General features: G+C 41.7%; 2 protein-coding genes across 2 annotated transcripts; both read right to left on the reverse strand.

Moving 5' to 3' along the window:
- Positions 1 to 6187: 6187 nt before the first annotated feature.
- cdkn1bb (cyclin-dependent kinase inhibitor 1Bb) lies at positions 6188 to 10568 on the reverse strand. Its single transcript, XM_044036389.1, has 3 exons — positions 9732 to 10568; positions 9400 to 9550; positions 6188 to 7743 (listed from the first exon to the last, which is right to left on the reverse strand). The coding sequence occupies exons 1-2, from the start codon at positions 10165 to 10167 to the stop codon at positions 9414 to 9416; spliced, it is 573 nt and encodes a 190-aa protein (XP_043892324.1). The 5' UTR covers positions 10168 to 10568; the 3' UTR covers positions 6188 to 7743; positions 9400 to 9413.
- A 1861-nt stretch (positions 10569 to 12429) lies between these two features.
- yars2 (tyrosyl-tRNA synthetase 2, mitochondrial) lies at positions 12430 to 16907 on the reverse strand. The gene is made up of 5 exons (XM_044036372.1): positions 16105 to 16907; positions 15233 to 15400; positions 14757 to 14912; positions 13440 to 13610; positions 12430 to 13161 (listed from the first exon to the last, which is right to left on the reverse strand). Exons 1-5 carry the CDS (start codon positions 16890 to 16892, stop codon positions 13002 to 13004), a joined length of 1443 nt encoding a protein of 480 aa, XP_043892307.1. The 5' UTR covers positions 16893 to 16907; the 3' UTR covers positions 12430 to 13001.
- Between the last annotated feature and the right edge of the window lie 209 nt (positions 16908 to 17116).

Here is a 17116-nt window from a genome sequence, read left to right on the forward strand (position 1 = left end):
TAACATAGGGCTCAGCAGGGAGGTCATAGCTAGTGGACGGGTGGTAGTTGTCAGGCTGTGTGGCCATGCCTGCCCACAGTGGGGGTGCTTGGAGGCCACCTGTCCAGAGAGGCCCGGGCCTGTGGAGGCCCAGCAGTGCTATATGAAAGCAGATAGGAGTCAACAGGTGTGTGTGTGTGTCAGTGTGTGTGTGTGTGTGTGTGTACTGAACCAACCAGGATTGTGACAAACAATGTCAGCAGCAGCTGATGCCAGGCACCCCGTCAGGAGCCGTCCCTAAATAGATGAGGCCAGCAGTTGCCTGGAAGACAGTTGTCCTACCTCCTCACTCTCCCCTGCATCTCTGCACCAAAGAATATTTGACATTCCCTTTTTTGGTCTTCGACCATGAAATAGAGTGTTCCAGTTCACTTTGATTGGCTTAGTCTGGCTCAGAACTGTCATGAACCACCCAGTAAACACACACCTGTGATCTCATTGGAGTCAAATGCTAATGTGCTACCAATGGAGAAAAAAAAAAATCCCAGTTTTTGTAGGAAGAAGGGAGTTTGGATGTTTGTGGTGGGGAATTTTTACTGGCGAGAGAAAAAGAGAATTGACTTTTATACTTTTATGATTATGGTGTCCAAGCAGGTTGGTATGAAACCGGTTTTATCAAAGCAGAAAATTGCTATGCCCTCATATTACTTAAGTATTGCTGTGGTTTCTATGATTCCCTTGTGGGAAATGCAGCGGCGGGAAAGTTTCTTGTTTTAAATCTCTGTTTGCAGGACCCTCTGTGTCTCAACTATCCCCCCCAAATTAGAAAACAGTTTTTTTTGGTGCAGCCTTTCACAACATACAGTACGCCCTTTGACCCCATCTCTGTTTGGACCGGTGACATCACCCCGTGGGATAATGAATCAACCGGAGGCCAGGAGGTTAGATTGAACCCCTGTGACCTTTGGCCTTACGCGATTTCCCTCAACTATATGTCTGTGGCTCACCATGGCGAACCCCTCCCCATAACCAGAGGAAAACTCAGCAGCCAAGAACAACAACACAAACCAGCCTCTTCCAGATCCAGAGATCTGTCTGAGCTGCTCAGTTTCACATCCTGGGTCCAGCCAGCAATAGAAACCACACCCATGGCTGGCCATGCTAAGTGTGACTGCTGCTAATGTGTTGTTACGGCTGCTGCAGACTTGTGCAGAGGTCTAGGCACACTTAAAAAGTGGGGCAAAGGGGGCAAAGAAAGGCTGGCTGGGGACTTCCTGTGGTATATAGGTCATTTTATTGTGGCATTTTCCCCCAGACAAGGAGAGAATTCCTGCCTCGAAACTGGAAGGACTTCAGTGGTGTGCTGGTGTTTGGCCAGCCGAGGCAGAATGTTAGGCATGGTGGACAGCTGCATGGAGCTACCGTAAGAAAGAGAGCAGGGCAGCTATTGTACAATAACACAGAAGTGATATACAGTACCAACATGAAACGTCAGTCCGGCATTAATCTGGTGCTACGTTACAGCCATTTAAAATATGTTTAATTAGAAAAGGGAAGTGAAAATTGAACATGAACACAAGGTCTACGCATTACTTGAAAAACATGTGATGTTGTTCAGTGGAATATGGTTTCACCGTTACACGTCTTATTATACACAGTCATTCTCAGAAGTGAGGGTTTTTATTTGAAAGATGATGAGGAGAACCGTCAGATTCCTGATCAGCCTTTCTCTATCGTGCAGGTCATTTTTATTTAAAGCATCTCCTTCACTGACCGAACTAGGAGAGCAACAGGGTTTAATGAGAGGCATTAAAATTTATACCTGTCTCTAGTTGTTATATTTGCACAGAAAAGCAGCTCAAAATTTCCCCAAACAGCAACAACATAAGTGAAAACAGACCAAATAAATTGAATATTGGCTAACCAATAGAGCACATTTATGGTTGTCCAAAAAAAGCAGAGGTACGTTTCAGGCGTCTGCTTTTCTCATCGCGCTCCGAGTTGGAGAACATGTTCACTCATGGCAGGAATCTTTTCAACACCAGAGCCGAGGACTGTGCAGTGCAGAGGCCCCTCCTGGTGAGCCTCCTGATGAGGGCAGCAGAGGCAGGTCAAAAAACACAGACAAGCAAGCGTGGGCCAATTCATTGCACATGAAAAGTGGAAAGTCGATGCGTTTCTGGTACCAGTCCAAAACAACACTGCAGACAATTTTTCACTCGTTTTTTTTTTTTGTTTAACCCACAAAGTTCTCTTGTCAGTGGCTGCAACATTAGGGCAGGCCCGGCGAGTTGAATGGGATGTAATTTGATGTAAGATGTACTTTTGACTGACTGGAATTATTGCCACATACACTTCTGCAAATGTTACAAACTGTTGCATCATATTGAAATATTTACCATCATGCATGTGAAATTGCCATTGCAGTTGTACACACCCATATTGTCGTCACCACCATATTGTCATCACCATTGATGTCATCTGTGCGGGAAATCCCTTCTATTCTTTTTTTTTTTTTCTCACACACAGTCGCTAACCCAATCCTCAAGAAGTCATTTCAGGCTGTGAGGATTGAACAAAATGTCATCCAGCAGTGGGTTGTTTTTGTAACAAATGTTTCCCCACAACCAGAGAAATGCACTATTATGTTTTTTTGTCACGCTGTTAAATAATGACCCTTTGGACAATTGGAAAATAAAGAGCTGAAGTGTCACTTCTTTCTGTAAAATTACTCATGAAAACAATAATGCACCTATCACTGAATCATTGACTCAGACAGAGATCAGTTAGTGGCTACATGAAAGTTTTTAAAATCAAAATATACTGTTACCTAATATTTATTGATTTAAAATACATATATGTATACTGTATATATATGTATATATCTATATATCTATATATCTATATATATATACATATATATATATATATATATATATATATATATATATATATATATATATATATATACATATGTATAAACATATCTACATATGCAGAGGACTGCACTGTGAGATTGACAGCAGTCCTCACTAAGAGAAGAAAAGTGTGTCTGTGTGCACAGATGTTTCGGCTGGACGTTGCTCCTCTATTTCTCGGCCAAACGCATCTTATTGCATCTCTGGAAAATTCCTGATGGGATTACTGGGCCAGGTACCATCCACTGGTCAGAGGAGCGAGAGATAAAGGCAGAGCGAGCCAGTCAGCTTGCAGCATGGCCTGCTTGTTTTCACGTCTCATGCTACGTGCTTGAGCAGATTTGCCTTGATAAAAGATAAAGGCTCTTTGATAGGCTGCAGGTGCGCTGCTTTAATGAGCGTTACCGCCACCACCCCCTTTCTTCCCTGCAAGAACGCACCACAGATGCACATCTGTCATCCTGAGCTCTGCAGTATCCCCATAACTTCTCCTTCCCCTCCTCCCCCGCTGTCACTCATCCCCAGGCTCTCTCTCACACACACACACATCTCTCACATGCTGCATGTGACACACCACAACTTTTAAGAAACCACAGTGATGTGATTGCCTTTGCTATTGAATGAAATATTTTTCCTGCATTGATACAGCTCTCCTGGCCTCTATAAATCCAAATCCAGCTGTCCAGGGAAACATCCAAAAAAATCCCCGTCCACTCATGGCATTTCATGCAGATGCAGACAAAATAACAATAATAATAATAATAATAATAATAATAATAAGAAGAAGAAGAAGAAGAAGAAGAATATTACAGTAATACAGAGGCAAGTTGACCTGCATCACAGCCTGTTAAAGACTGTTAAAAAAATGGGGGAGGTGAACCAGAGAGAGAGAGATGTTAGGTGTTTGTTTGTGGGCACTTCTTTCCCCTCATTCAGAAGCGAAGGTGCCAGGGGAATATTTCGATGACGTGGGTTGTGGCCTGGGCAGGAAACATAGGGAGGAACTTGTGGCTTTATATTAAGTGCTGGGGCGGTTCGCAGGAAAAGATAACCTGTTTCTGTTGATATTGCAAGGAAGTGTGAATTCTTGGCAGATGCGAGATGTTGCAGAGAGGAACAGGCGGTCGATGCCGTCCACGTCTGATTGACTGGCTTACTGGAATTTCCTCGAGTTCAGCTGCGGTTTTGTTTGGGTGACTGTGATGGAGTGTTACAGGAATGCTAGCAGGGACATTCTTGTTGTAAAAGTTGTTTTTTATGCAAGGAGCGATACTGTTGCATTAAAGTGACTGAAAATGACTAACCCTGTTATTGGAGGCCTTTCGTGGTGCATATACTATTACATTATAATTTGTCAGATTTATAAATTGTAGTGTTTTCAAATCGCTGTAATTAGATAGAGATGGATAAATACTTTATTAAGCCCCCAAGGGGGAAAGTTACATTGTGCAGCAGCTCTTGACATGTAAGTATAAAAAAACCGACAAGATAAAAAAAAACAGATAAATAGTAAAAAAGCAGAAACTAATAAATAAATATTGCACCGTTAGTTGCAACCTCCTCATTGTTTGTTCAATTAATAAATCAGTGTGGGGAAATTAGATTGAGGCAATGCCTGTTTTTCATAGCATTCACATTAATCATTGCATGATGTACAGAATATAGTTTATTTAAAAATTCACTTTGTAGTAATTCAGTGCGCTCAATCACACACACACACACACACACACACACACGGGCATTTATGCAATTTTTGAATTGCATGAATGCGGTTTCCTGCTCATCTTGTACAATCATATTCTCTCACGAATCAAGACCATTTTAATTTGAATTACGAGTTTTAATTAAGTTTTAGTAGTCGTTGCAAATCAACACATAAATAGAGGAAATAAATAACGCACAGCCACACATAAATTACTTCTGAAGAGTATAAACTGGACAACACCACTGTGCAGTTGGGACAAGGGGGAATAAGTTGAAACCTATATGTCCTCCTCCTCCTCTGCCTAGATCCACTCAATCAGTCAACCAAACAGACTCCCAGTCAGCCATTCAGTCAGTTAGTCAGCCAGCAAGCCACCTAGTCAAGCAGTCAGTCAGACACCCAGTCAGTCAGTCAATCTGTCTGGTGTTTAGGCAGGGTGGAGGCTCGTAGACAGGCTCTTTGTCTGAGCAGAGAAGCCCCAGACACAACAGTGGCCAGGCCCGGCCCCTCACAATGGCCCTCCACACAAAGGCCCACACATAGGGACAATAGGCTGAGCTCCGAGTGGGGGTGGACGGCTGAGCTGAGGTTACCCACCTGCACACTTCAGAACCCCCTCACACACACACACACACACACACACACACAGCAGACAGACACACATAGCCTCCACCTATGCAGCTTCGAGACTTGCTGCAGGTGTCTTCCTGTGGCAGTGGCACAAGGAGGAAGCAGGGAGATGCCGACTAGTGAAAGCATTCATTTCTGGATTCTGCAGCGACAGATGTGCCGTGACAGAGGCCGAGACACATGTGCTCAAGTTACCGCAGGTCAAAGTGCAGCCGCCCGTGGCTTAGCACTCTGTTGTTAGCATACATCAGTCATACAACGAGACATTTATATACAAGAAATGTTAACTACTTTTTTTTTACTAATGATTTAAATGAAACAGTCACACCACAAAAAGAAAAACCCACAGTAATTTCATAAACGTATTAAAAAAAAATTTTTTTATTAATTTAAAATTTTAAACTAAATTGAAAATATATGCACTGTGCATGTAATGTGTAGTGGGCAGGAAATTTAAGATGCAAATACAAGTTAATACACACCATACATAAATGCAAGTACTCTACACACACACACACACACACACAGAAATTCAAATGCTACTGAGGCTGGTAAAATAGTAAAATAATAATTTAAGCAGCAGCTTTTTTATTTTGCAGCTGAGGATTGTATTCTGAGCTCACGTACTCTTTCAAAGAAGGCCACTCCCATAATTACTTAACATGACTGGCTGCAACAAGAGGTCTGTTTTCCACACACTGCTTTTCACTGGAGGACCAATGTGCCAATCAACCGACTGCTTGAGAGGCTGCTGAACTCACACTGGGAGTGTCGTTACATTGTGCCATTATGTACAAAAACCCAAGGTATTTATATATATTTCTATAAAAAAAAAGTCATACAATTTTTACTTTTCTGCAATTATTTTCATACGGTTAAATTAGAAAGTGTCAAGTGTGTGTTTATAACCAGGAAATTAGCAGGAACTGTAAAAAGCACACACACGACGGACCGATTTAATTTTCCTCTTTTAATTGATTGCAACACATTTTATAACCACACATTACAAAATGCACATCAAATATTTTAATCAGGCTCAGTTTGCAACCTTAGAAGGGAAAAAAAAAAATCTACCAAAAATATGCTTTTACAAAATAAGACAATTATAATAAAGTAAATGCCACTTTGGATAACTGTAATCAAAAACCCATTTTTATTCTACATAAAAAAAACTTGCCATAAATAAGTTAGTATAATTTCTCAGTGTTTTTACAAAATTATGTACAAAAAGATACATTGCAAAGATTTACACAAATACACAGGCATGGTGACTGCATTTCTTGAGACGAGCCATATATTTTTTTTTTCTCTCTCTCCATCTTTGAACATAACCCACACTTCAGGAGAATAAAGGGAAGCTTTTAGATGCTCACATTTGCATCATCAGCAGGCTAACAACATTGTTGATAGAAAAAAAAAAAAAAAAAAAAACCAACCGGAATATTAAGTCTAGGTTATCACAAAGTAATACAATGTGAAGTCAACTAAGAAGCAAAGGCAGTGTTGGCAATCATAGCAAAGCAACCGTGTATTTGGTATTGTAGGACATTCAACCCTTAAAAAAAAAAAGAAAAAAAAAAAGAGTCTCCTTTGAAGGCTGATGAAATAATAGGAATACAGTCAAGAAACCTGTGCAGTTTGTATGGTCTTTGTCCTTCAATATCTAAGTACCTCATAGCTCCAGAGGAATACAAACACACCATCACAACGCGGTTGAAGTGCAGGACTACTTTAGGGAAAAAAATATATATATAATAAAATTCCAGATTTCAAATGATGCTAAAGGCACCAATCACAAAATAAATAGGATTTTATTTAAATTACTCAAACAGAAACATGATTTTTTTTTTTTTTCCTGTGTTGTTTTCCTGAGGAAATAGATCTTGTGGAGGAACCTGCACTTTGTGACACTGAAATGACCAAAGGAAGGAGGGAAGAAAAAGAGCTACATTTGTACCATTCTTCACTGCTGAGTAAGAAAAAGGAAGATGACGGAGTGAGAATACACCGTAAGAACTCTGGATTTTTTTTGTCTTAAATGTTGAAATTAGGGACTGTGTAAAAGTCACACTGCCTTTCAGAAGATAAAATAAGGGGAAAAAAACAGCATTTTGGAAACATGTATCAAACTACACTACAATTCTTCAAGTCAAATCAAAATTCACACCTTTTTACATAAAGGATTTGTTTGTTTGTTTTTCCAAATCATAACATTATCTTATGTGCTACATATGGAGAAATATAATATAATATATATTTATTTACACACAGGTAGTAAAAAAAGGAGCAAAAAAGGAAATCAAACCTAATTGCACACTGCTACATTGACTGCTTTTAGAGGCAGTAACTTTTATTTGAGTGCCACAACTTTAGTGTTTCTATTCAGTGCTTCAACAGCGTCCTCCCCGTCTCCTGGAGAGTTGATATGTTTCTGATGCCGTGTAGTTCCTCTTCCAAAAATCAGCCTACACTGAGTTTTCCCACACAAAGAGGAAACATACATTTTCGGCTCTGTGGAGAAGGAGAGATAGAAGAAAAAAAAAACATGTGAGGTTAAGACGATTTTTTTTTCCACAGCTGGCAACACTGAGAAAAATAATCGAGAAAATTACACATTTTCACATATTTGGGCAAAAATACTGCTTTACATCCTGAAGTCATTTTTGACACATTTGACATCAAAATGGTGCGTGAAACTTAATTGTTTAACAAGTGCTGTTTTACTCAAGGCATGGTTACTCTATGCAACAGTGCAAGAATAGTTACAAAAAATTACACTGACAAAAAAAACCCTAGCTGATTGTGATCGTTACATCAGCAAGTGCACCGTCTCATGTTTTAATAATTGTTAGGAATTGTTTTAAAACACAAGCTCTGCCTTTCTTCCAAAACAATCATTTGTTAGAAATATACCATTACATTTATCCCCTTGCTAATTAACTCAACTGTTAAATGAAACAAACACACAAAAAAGGCTTGACAGTTCTGTTCATATGCAGCTACAACGATACACATTTCACGCCTTTTTTCCAGTGAACATACTCAGACATGCATACACACACACACACACACTGAAGTGTACTCATTTAGGTTGCTTGTCCCTTAAGACCTTTTCAGGTATAAACACTGACCTTGTCAGGACTAGGTAGTCCTCATAGAGACTAAAACCTGGTCCCGATAAGGCCGATCATGATCTTAAAGTTAGGATTAAGTTGTGAAACGTGGTTAGGGAGAAGTTTAGGCATGAATTGATTGTCATTAAGGTTATGGGATAATATGTTGGGTATCTGGGCAGATACCCAAGAGGACAAGAGGTGTGTTACAGCAATATGATATCAGGCACCTCAACTACTAAAATATAAAATATAGAAAAATGTGAGAGATTGTGTGAATATACGAAGAGGAAATGTGAAGAAAAACATACTCCATAGATGACAGAGTGTGACTACTGCACACTCACACTCACACACACACACACACACACACAGGCCGGCCCCTTTCCCGTCCCTGCTCTGCTCTGCACTGAGGGGCAGTGGCTGCTGACGTGTTACTACTACACTGTTGTTGCGCACTTGTTGTTTACAGTTCAGTCGGAGACTCGGGCTCGCCGTGTCAGACAGCAGTCGCACATAAAAAAAACAAAATAAAAACCAAAATAAATATATGAATGTGCAGCAATGTTTTTCTATCCCCCCACCAAACACACATACACACACACACACACACACCCCAACATTAAGGCTTCTTACGTCGATCGGTGCGTTGAAGCAAGTCTGAGTGCAACATAACACGACACGACTCCACTATCTGCACTTTAAACTCCCACTACTACTATTTACACTACGCTGCTCAATGAATGGCAGCGACTGACAACACCTTTGAAGAAGTCACAGGCGTGTCTGAGTGTTTCAAAACATCTATAATTAAACACAGGAGAAGGGTGGGTTAAGGACACCACTTAAAGTTAAAAATAATAATAATAAAAAAAAGACAATTAAAGTACGGGTTAGTCGAGTCACAGCCGATTTTCAAATTTAAATAACAGCTGGAAGAGAAGGAGGTGAAATCTGCGTCTACTAAGCTGTCGCTGGCAAACCGCGGGCAGTAACACACACAAGTGTCGATATATAATAGAAAATACAAGTTTTGAAATATGCAGCTGCTTACCCTGTGTGTTGTCCTCACGTCAGTCTTTTGGGACTGCTCTTTCTGGGTGTGTGTTCTGCAGAGTGGCTCAGACTTGGACAACTAAGCTCATCTGAGCTGCTGCTGCTGTTGCTGCTGCTGGTGTGTGACCTCTTACTTTGAGCCGAACCATCTGCAAAAAGCAACGTTTGCCATCATTAAAATTTAAGATAAAAATAGGAAGGTTCCATATGTATGTGGATTACGTTTACAAGTTAAGTGCGACCCACTGACTGTGTGAGCTGCAGTCAGTCTACCTGCTGTTACGCGGTGAAAACATGAGATTACAATGTGGGTTCAGATGTTTTTTATACCGTGACACGCAGGTCTTTTCCTCAGCCCGGTGCACTGCTCCATCTGCCCGTCTGACCTGTCGCTGTCGTCGGCCGGAGCCACCATCACCACACAGCTATGATTCCCATTTAGATCCACATTGTTATTCCCAGTGGAGCAGACGCCCTTCTCCCTCCGCAGCGACCGCTTGTAAAAATCCGGGACGTCCCTACAGTCCACTAATTCCCACTGGAGACTGCCGTTCACTAGCGGCGTGTGATTGGCAAAGTCGAAGCCCCACTTGGCAGAGGCAGCGTCCTCCATCTCCCGCAAGTGTCCCTTTAAATCCCTCTTTAACTCTTCGTGGTCCACGGAGCCGAAGAGGCTCTTGCAGGCGGACGGCTTCGGGTGATCCGACACCCGCGGCTCCGTCCGCTCCAGCGTCGGGCTCCCGTTTGAAAGTCGAACATCTGACATTTTCTTCCCCCCACCAAAAAAGACACGGCGTGTCAAAGAGCCGCGAGCGTCCAGTTTTCACGCGAAGAGGAGAAGAAGAAGAAGAAAAACCACGCCGAGAGGCTCAAAAAAAGGGGGAGAAAACACGGAGCGTATCTCCCTTCGTCGCCGAGCAAGATCCACAACGAGCGTAAAATGACTTATGCCATGCATACGTCGAGCTGGAGACGGTTACGGCCGCGGTGTCGTGAGGCAGCAGAGTGTCGTCTCCACGGATCATCAAAACAAGAGTGCACAGGAACTGGAGCCGCTCTGTCAGTGTCGAGCCTCGGTGAGAGAAACTGCAGGCAGGCAAACCTTCTCAGCACCCAATATGGCGATTGAGAGATGTACTTGGGATTGTGAGGGGAGTTTGACTTTGGGGGTGGGGTGGGGAGAGACGAGGAGGGGATGATTGACACACGGAGCTATTTAAATGTGAAGAGGCCGCTCATTGGTGGGAACATCTTAAGCCCGCCTACTCCTTTTAAGGTGGACCAACTAGTTGCGGCCAGCAGGCTGCAGCCTGCAGACACGTCTGCATTTAACCCCCGAACAAGAATATCTGTAAAATTAGTCCTTGTTCAGACTTAAAGAAAAAAAAGTTTTGTTTAGGAATATTTCATTTTGTCCAGCGTGGATTTTAAAATTCTTGACCAAACAGAAGGTATTTTTTCAAATCACATTTGAAGGAAGTTTGAAATGCAAGTCAAACCAGATTTAAGAAGAATTTAATTTTATTAATCCCCTTGGGGAAAATATTCCTCTGTATTTGACCCATCCTAGAATTAGGAGCAGTGGGTTGCCACACTGCATCCCAACCTTGCTCAGGGGTACCCCAGCCATTTTTGGCCAGGTGGGGATTTGAACCGGCAACCTTCTGGTTACAAGCTAAGTTCCCTTCCACTTGGACACAGGCTGCCCACATTTCTACAGAGGTGTCTCTATCTGAACATGCCAGCTCTTTTGTGTCACTTATACCGCGAGAAATTACAACATCAACACGGGTAAACAAAGCATGGCACCCTCCCACTGTACTGCTAAGGTGGTTGTGCAGTGACAATTCATTGTCGTTGTCTACTGTTTTATCCTCTGTATAAGGCTCACGGGACAAACACAGGTGGAAAACGGCCAGGTACACCCTGGACAGGTCACCAGTCAGTCCATTGCAGGGCCAACAAACAACCATTCACTCTCACATTCACACCTACAGTCAATTTAGAGTGTTCAATTAACCTCTGCATGTTTTTGGACTGTGGGTCCTGGAGAAAAACCTCACACACCCAGGGAGAACCCAGATCTTCTTGCAACGCTGTTGCATTGCACTATGTAATTGTTATTCCAAACAATTGCACTGTCAAGTTCCAATGCAGAATTTGTGCATCGCTGTTTTAATTGTGACAGAGGAGTTCTGGGTTACCTGGATGGCATGCATATTCCAATTTCTATAGCTTCCTCATTTAAAAACAAACCCAGACATTGGAAAATAACAACATTCTGTTTTAAAATGACAACCTCACTGGTGCCACTCTCAGCTTGACATAGGGCAAAGGGGCGGGGTACAACCTGGACAGTTCACCAGTCCATCACAGGGCCACATAAACCTACTTTAAAACTATTAACGTCCGTAAATAAAATAAATCAAATATATTTTAAACTTGCACACATTACAGAATTATCTGAACATCAAAACTATTTTCAATTTTCTCTGTGATTCTGATTCTTAAAAAAAAAAAAAAATTCTAATCATTCCACCTTAAAAAAGTGACATTTCTGAACATAGGCTGAAGCTTCAAGGTGTGGTGGGCCCTATGTTAAAGTATCTGTACCCCCCCCCCCAAGCCCCCACCCCAAAATGTCAAAATTCTCCAATGACTGCCAGTGTAAAGAAAAAAGAAAATCATGACAAGCGTATCGTCATGACATGGAATTTCCACCAATAACCTGGACCTGAGTGAGGTAAGTCAAGGACACGCCAGATCCTCATCTCCACTTGTCCCCAGGAGAAAAAGAAAAGAAGAGCTGTTTGACCGAGAAGCCACACAAATACCCACTTTTAAGGGTCACGAAGTGCATGAAAACAAAAATACCGACAAGACTGATAAAGCCCAGCATGCAGAACATTAGAAACAGTTGGTTACACCACTGACAAATCTTTACTTAACAGAAAACTCCAATTCCTATCTTGAAAAACAGATATGCTTATGAAAATCAATTTTATTGTGGACCTAAAAATAATCTACAAACAAAATTAGTCCTTGAATTAATCGAAAATGTTATGATTTGTTTTTTTGTTTTTTTTTAAAAAAGACACACTGCAAACACCACATAGAGAGGAAAAAAAACACAGCTGGAATTTAGCATGTTAACTTTGTGTTTACATCATGCCAAAAGAGAAGCAGTGTGTTAAAAATAGACCCATGAACTGTTTGCGAGAAATGATGCAATTTAATTTTACGGTAAGCAATTATTTACCTATGGGGTCACAGCAGGCCGAGTGCTTCTCCCTTGGCTGCATGCAGTCAGCAGACTGGGACCATGCTGCCCCCTAGTGTTTACTAGGCATGATTTCTCTAGGAGTAACAAAGTCAACAGGAAACAATATTTATAACAAATTATTTTTAATCCCTTAACTCTTGATAAATGTCACATTTGTACATATACATAATTACATGATGGTGATTTCAGCTACACCAAAAATCTTACTAAAATACAAGTCCATCCATGTCTCCGTTCTGATCCTACTGAGGTGCAGCCGCCTACCTTCCCAGCCAGGACGTTACAGTAATCCGATTCCTTGCCGAGATCAGCGGACTTCAGAGATTGAGCCACTTGATGATGTAGAAGTTCCTCTTGCCCACTTTGAGCAAGGTAAGTCCATTAGACAGGATGTGGAGTTTGGGGATCAGTACTTGTTCGGCATTGTCTGTGCGCCTGTGGTTGATCCACACTGCTCCATCCACAACCATCTGATACCTGCACACAAACGTTTACACTGTCAATTAATACACATTTCCCCAACAATCAGCCATTCCGAGCAGTAGAATCTGAATAAAAGAAGTGTGTTGAGTAGTAACGGTTACACGATTCATCCACGTGGCAATACATCTTCTAACTATTGATTATTTCTAGTATTTATAGATATGACTATCTGAAATAAAAGCTCAGTATCTTTTTGAAAACCCCGTGGCAGCCAGAACGGGCTCCAACTGGCTGTGACCCAAGACCCTAGAGAGCAGGACTGGGGTGCCTACCCTCTGGCTCCATGTGGGATTGCGTTGACTCTGCGGCAGGTGTCGATCACTGTGGTCCCCGGCTCCAGCAGCATCTCGTGGAAGGGAGCCTCCCTGAAAAGCTCCTGAAGCTCGTCATCGCTCATTTCCTCCAAGGCCTGCACGCTGCTGTGGTACAACGCATTGGTACACCTGCAAAGAAAAGGTTACATGAGTCGCATTAGTAATATTGTCATCATTATTATGCAGTGATTCAAATTGATATCAATATAATATTTTTTCAACAATCTATGCTACTGCGTGTATAAATGGCATTGTTGTACTATAAATTAGAGCTGCAACTAAAGATTATTTTCATAATCGATTAATCTGTCGATTATTTTCTCGATTAATCCATTGGTCCATAATATATCAGAAAAACTTAAAAAATGTTGATCGGTGTTCGTCAAACCTGGAAATGATGATGTTCTCAAATGTCTTTTTTTGTCCACAAACCAAAATGATTAACTTTCAATGATTTCTTTGTTATCCAGAGGAAAGAAATGAAGAAAATACTCACATTTAAGAAGCTTAAACAATCAGAAATGTTTGTTTTCATCATGAAAAAATCTTCAAACTGTTTAATCAACTATCAAAATAGTTGTCGATGTATTTGGCAGCAGGCAGCCAGTGATCTTTTCTGCTGTTCTAACTAGTCTTAGCAGGACTTTTTTTTATCTGCAGTGGAACAGGCTGCATACCACACTGTGATGCAGTATGTGAGGATGTTCTCTATGCTCGCCCGGTAGAAGCTTCCTCTCCACGCCGTTTCTCCTGAGCACCCTGAGGTAGTGGAGTCTTTCTTGTGCCCTCTTGATCGTGGACCCTTTCCACACATTCCCCACTGACATAGAGGTGTGTGTGACACGTTTTCTCCTGTAATCCAGTATTTTCTCCTTTGTTTTTGCAGTGTTCACTGCCAGGTTGTTCCACACTGACGGTCTCTGTACCTCGTCCCTGTACTCTGCCCCCCCACCACCACCCCATAAGGTCATGCGAGTACAGAACTGAACTCAGTTGCACACCAGTGCTGAGACTGATGGAGGACAAGATGCCAGATGTTCGACTTTCAAAATAAAAGTGTCTGTGTTCAATGGGTTCAGAGGTCATATAACAGTGACTACGGAGGAGTTATGGATTCATACGGTTTTATTTTCTGAATGACTGAATTCCTGGTACCATTACGAGAATGACAAACTAAACACTATAAGATGTATATATTACATACCTGTAAGAATGATTTTTAAGTGTATATATTGAATCAAAGAGCATTTAGTAACACATGTAGCCTCAACTGACCTCTTTGCAGATTCAAGGCCCTCCTTTCCATGCACCAATTTTGTCACCTCTGCAGCAAGTCGCTTGTGTGCGAGACGTTTACCCGGATCCTCCCTCTGTTGCTCCATCAGCCTCTCCACTTCAGCCAGAGGCAGGAAGGTGAACAACTTCAGGTACCTGTGGAAAAAAACAAACCAAAATACATCTGAGTTTCTTGTTACACCGCAGAGAACATATCTTGTGGACGTGGGCTCATTAAGACCTCTTCCCTTTAATTCATTGTGGATTTTAGTTTAAAAAGGTCAACACAAAGTAATCCACAATGACAAGGAAACTGTGTTTTGAAATTATTATCAAAACATAAACGGTATAAAAAAAAGGGAAACCTCATCAGTTACAACAAAGTTAAGTTTGAGTCTGAAGAAGAGGGTGATCCACAAGTACATGTTAATGACATGTTAAAGTGATGTTTTTCTCTTTTTTTTATCCTCACATACCCTTCCACATTACTGTCAGGCTGTCTCAAAAAGAACTGGTACAGCTCAAAGGGGGACGTCTTGTCTCTGTTGAGCCATACTGCGTTGCCTGCTGTCTTTCCCAGCTTGTCCCCGACAGAGCTGGTCACCAGTGGGATGGTCAGGCCGAACACCTCCTCACCAGTCATTCTGAAGAAATAACAGGATAATTAGTGTGGTGTAAGTATAAAAAAAACTATTAAAACTTACTGGTACATTGTTTTATATACATTTTATCAAGGGTAAAAGATGAAAATGAAATCCACTAAAAATGATATGATCTCACACACTCCCAAAACTTAAACAAGTTATTTTTTTACTGTAACGTGAGTACATTTTAGACCAGCACTTTTACATGTACTTAAATAAGATTTAATCAAAAATATTGGTACTTTTTTGGTGTGTGTTCAGGACAGTGTGCACGTACAATAATCATTTAAATAAAATGAAAAGCTGGGGTGCACCAGATTTAGCAGAAAGCTAATTTCCATATGTCCATACATGACTGTAAAATATACAAGACATAAAATACAACATAGAATACAACATTGAATACTGCAGAAAAAAATACACCAAAGAACACAGTAAATGTACATAAAACACAATACATTTAAAATAGACAACATACAGTAGAACACAGTTCCTTCACACACACATTTGATTGTGCAAACTCTTTGATCAGTGTCACCATGTTATAATCCGTGCTGACCACTCTATTACTTGCAGTCGAATCTATTATAACATTGATGAACAAGCTTGTTCCCTGGTTTTACTTGAGTAGAATATCCCAGTACTCTTTCACCTCTGGTATTATCTTTATTTATCTACTCTTTATAAGTAAAATGGACATTTACCTGTGAATGTACTCATGGCCGGACATCAAGTTGCCCAGCTGGTCGGTGCCTCCCAGCTGAATCTTGCAGCCATAGACTTGGTTGAGGTGGTAGAAGTCATATGCTTGGAACACCTGGTAGGTGAACTCTGTCAGGCTCATACCGTCTGCGCTCTTCAGGCGGGACTGCACACTGTGGCGGCTGAGCATGGTGCCCATCCTGAAACGCCTGCCAGCCTCCGACAGAAAAGCCACCACACTCCAGTCTTTGTACCAGCTCAGGTTGTTCATTACAGTCATAGTGCCCAGCTTCCTGGAGGTGTCGTGAAAGTGCAGTTCGTGATTGGTGAATATTCTTTGGATGCTCTCGCGGATGCTGCGCGTGTTCACCTCCACGGCGTCCGCGGAGAGACTCTCCCTCTCGCGTGTTTTCCCGCTCGGGTCCCCGATTTGCGCTGTGGCGCCTCCGAGCACAGCGACAACATGATGCCCGGCATCACGAAAGTGCAGCAGGCCGATGATAGCAAGTAAGTTCCCCACATGGAGGCTGTCGGCCGTGGGGTCAAAGCCGCAGTAAACAGTCTGAGCACCGGACTGAAGCAACCGAGGAAGCCGGTCATGAGCTGCGTCTTCTGGGAAAGAATCCTTTAGAACACCGCGTTTATTCAAAGACAAGAGGAGTCCACTGTGTGTAGATGAAGAACAATACGATTTAGACATGAGTGTGTGACAAAGACTGTTCCGCCAGAGATAAATAACAGAGCCATGCCGCGATAACAACCGGCAGCTCCCTGCTAAGGACGTAGCCATGTTGGACAAAGTGACGACAGGCAGGCACCGGAAGTGTGGGTAGTTTTTCCGGAGTCGAGCGCCCTCTAGTGAGTTAAAGTCGATGACAAAACAAAACATGTATGTAACTCGGGCTGAAAATGATCTGAAATGACTTTGTTTATCGATTTCGTTTTGAGGGGTTTTATGCAAGTAATTGAAAAAGTATTCTGATTTTTCTGAAATGTTTCTTGAATGTACATATT

This window comes from Solea senegalensis, linkage group LG10, assembly GCF_019176455.1.
Source record: "Solea senegalensis isolate Sse05_10M linkage group LG10, IFAPA_SoseM_1, whole genome shotgun sequence".
Lineage (NCBI taxonomy): Eukaryota > Metazoa > Chordata > Actinopteri > Pleuronectiformes > Soleidae > Solea > Solea senegalensis.

Coding starts and splice junctions, on each gene's coding strand:
- cdkn1bb (XM_044036389.1), bottom strand. CDS start 10,167: ATGTCAGATGTTCGACTTTCAAACGGGAGCCCGACGCTGGAGCGGACG. Junction 9,551..9,731: donor GAAAAGACCTGCGTGTCACG/GTATAAAAAACA, acceptor TGCTTTTTGCAG/ATGGTTCGGCTCAAAGTAAG.
- yars2 (XM_044036372.1), bottom strand. CDS start 16,892: ATGGCTACGTCCTTAGCAGGGAGCTGCCGGTTGTTATCGCGGCATGGC. Junction 15,401..16,104: donor GGCCATGAGTACATTCACAG/GTAAATGTCCAT, acceptor TTATTTCTTCAG/AATGACTGGTGAGGAGGTGT. Junction 14,913..15,232: donor CCTGACAGTAATGTGGAAGG/GTATGTGAGGAT, acceptor TTTTTTCCACAG/GTACCTGAAGTTGTTCACCT.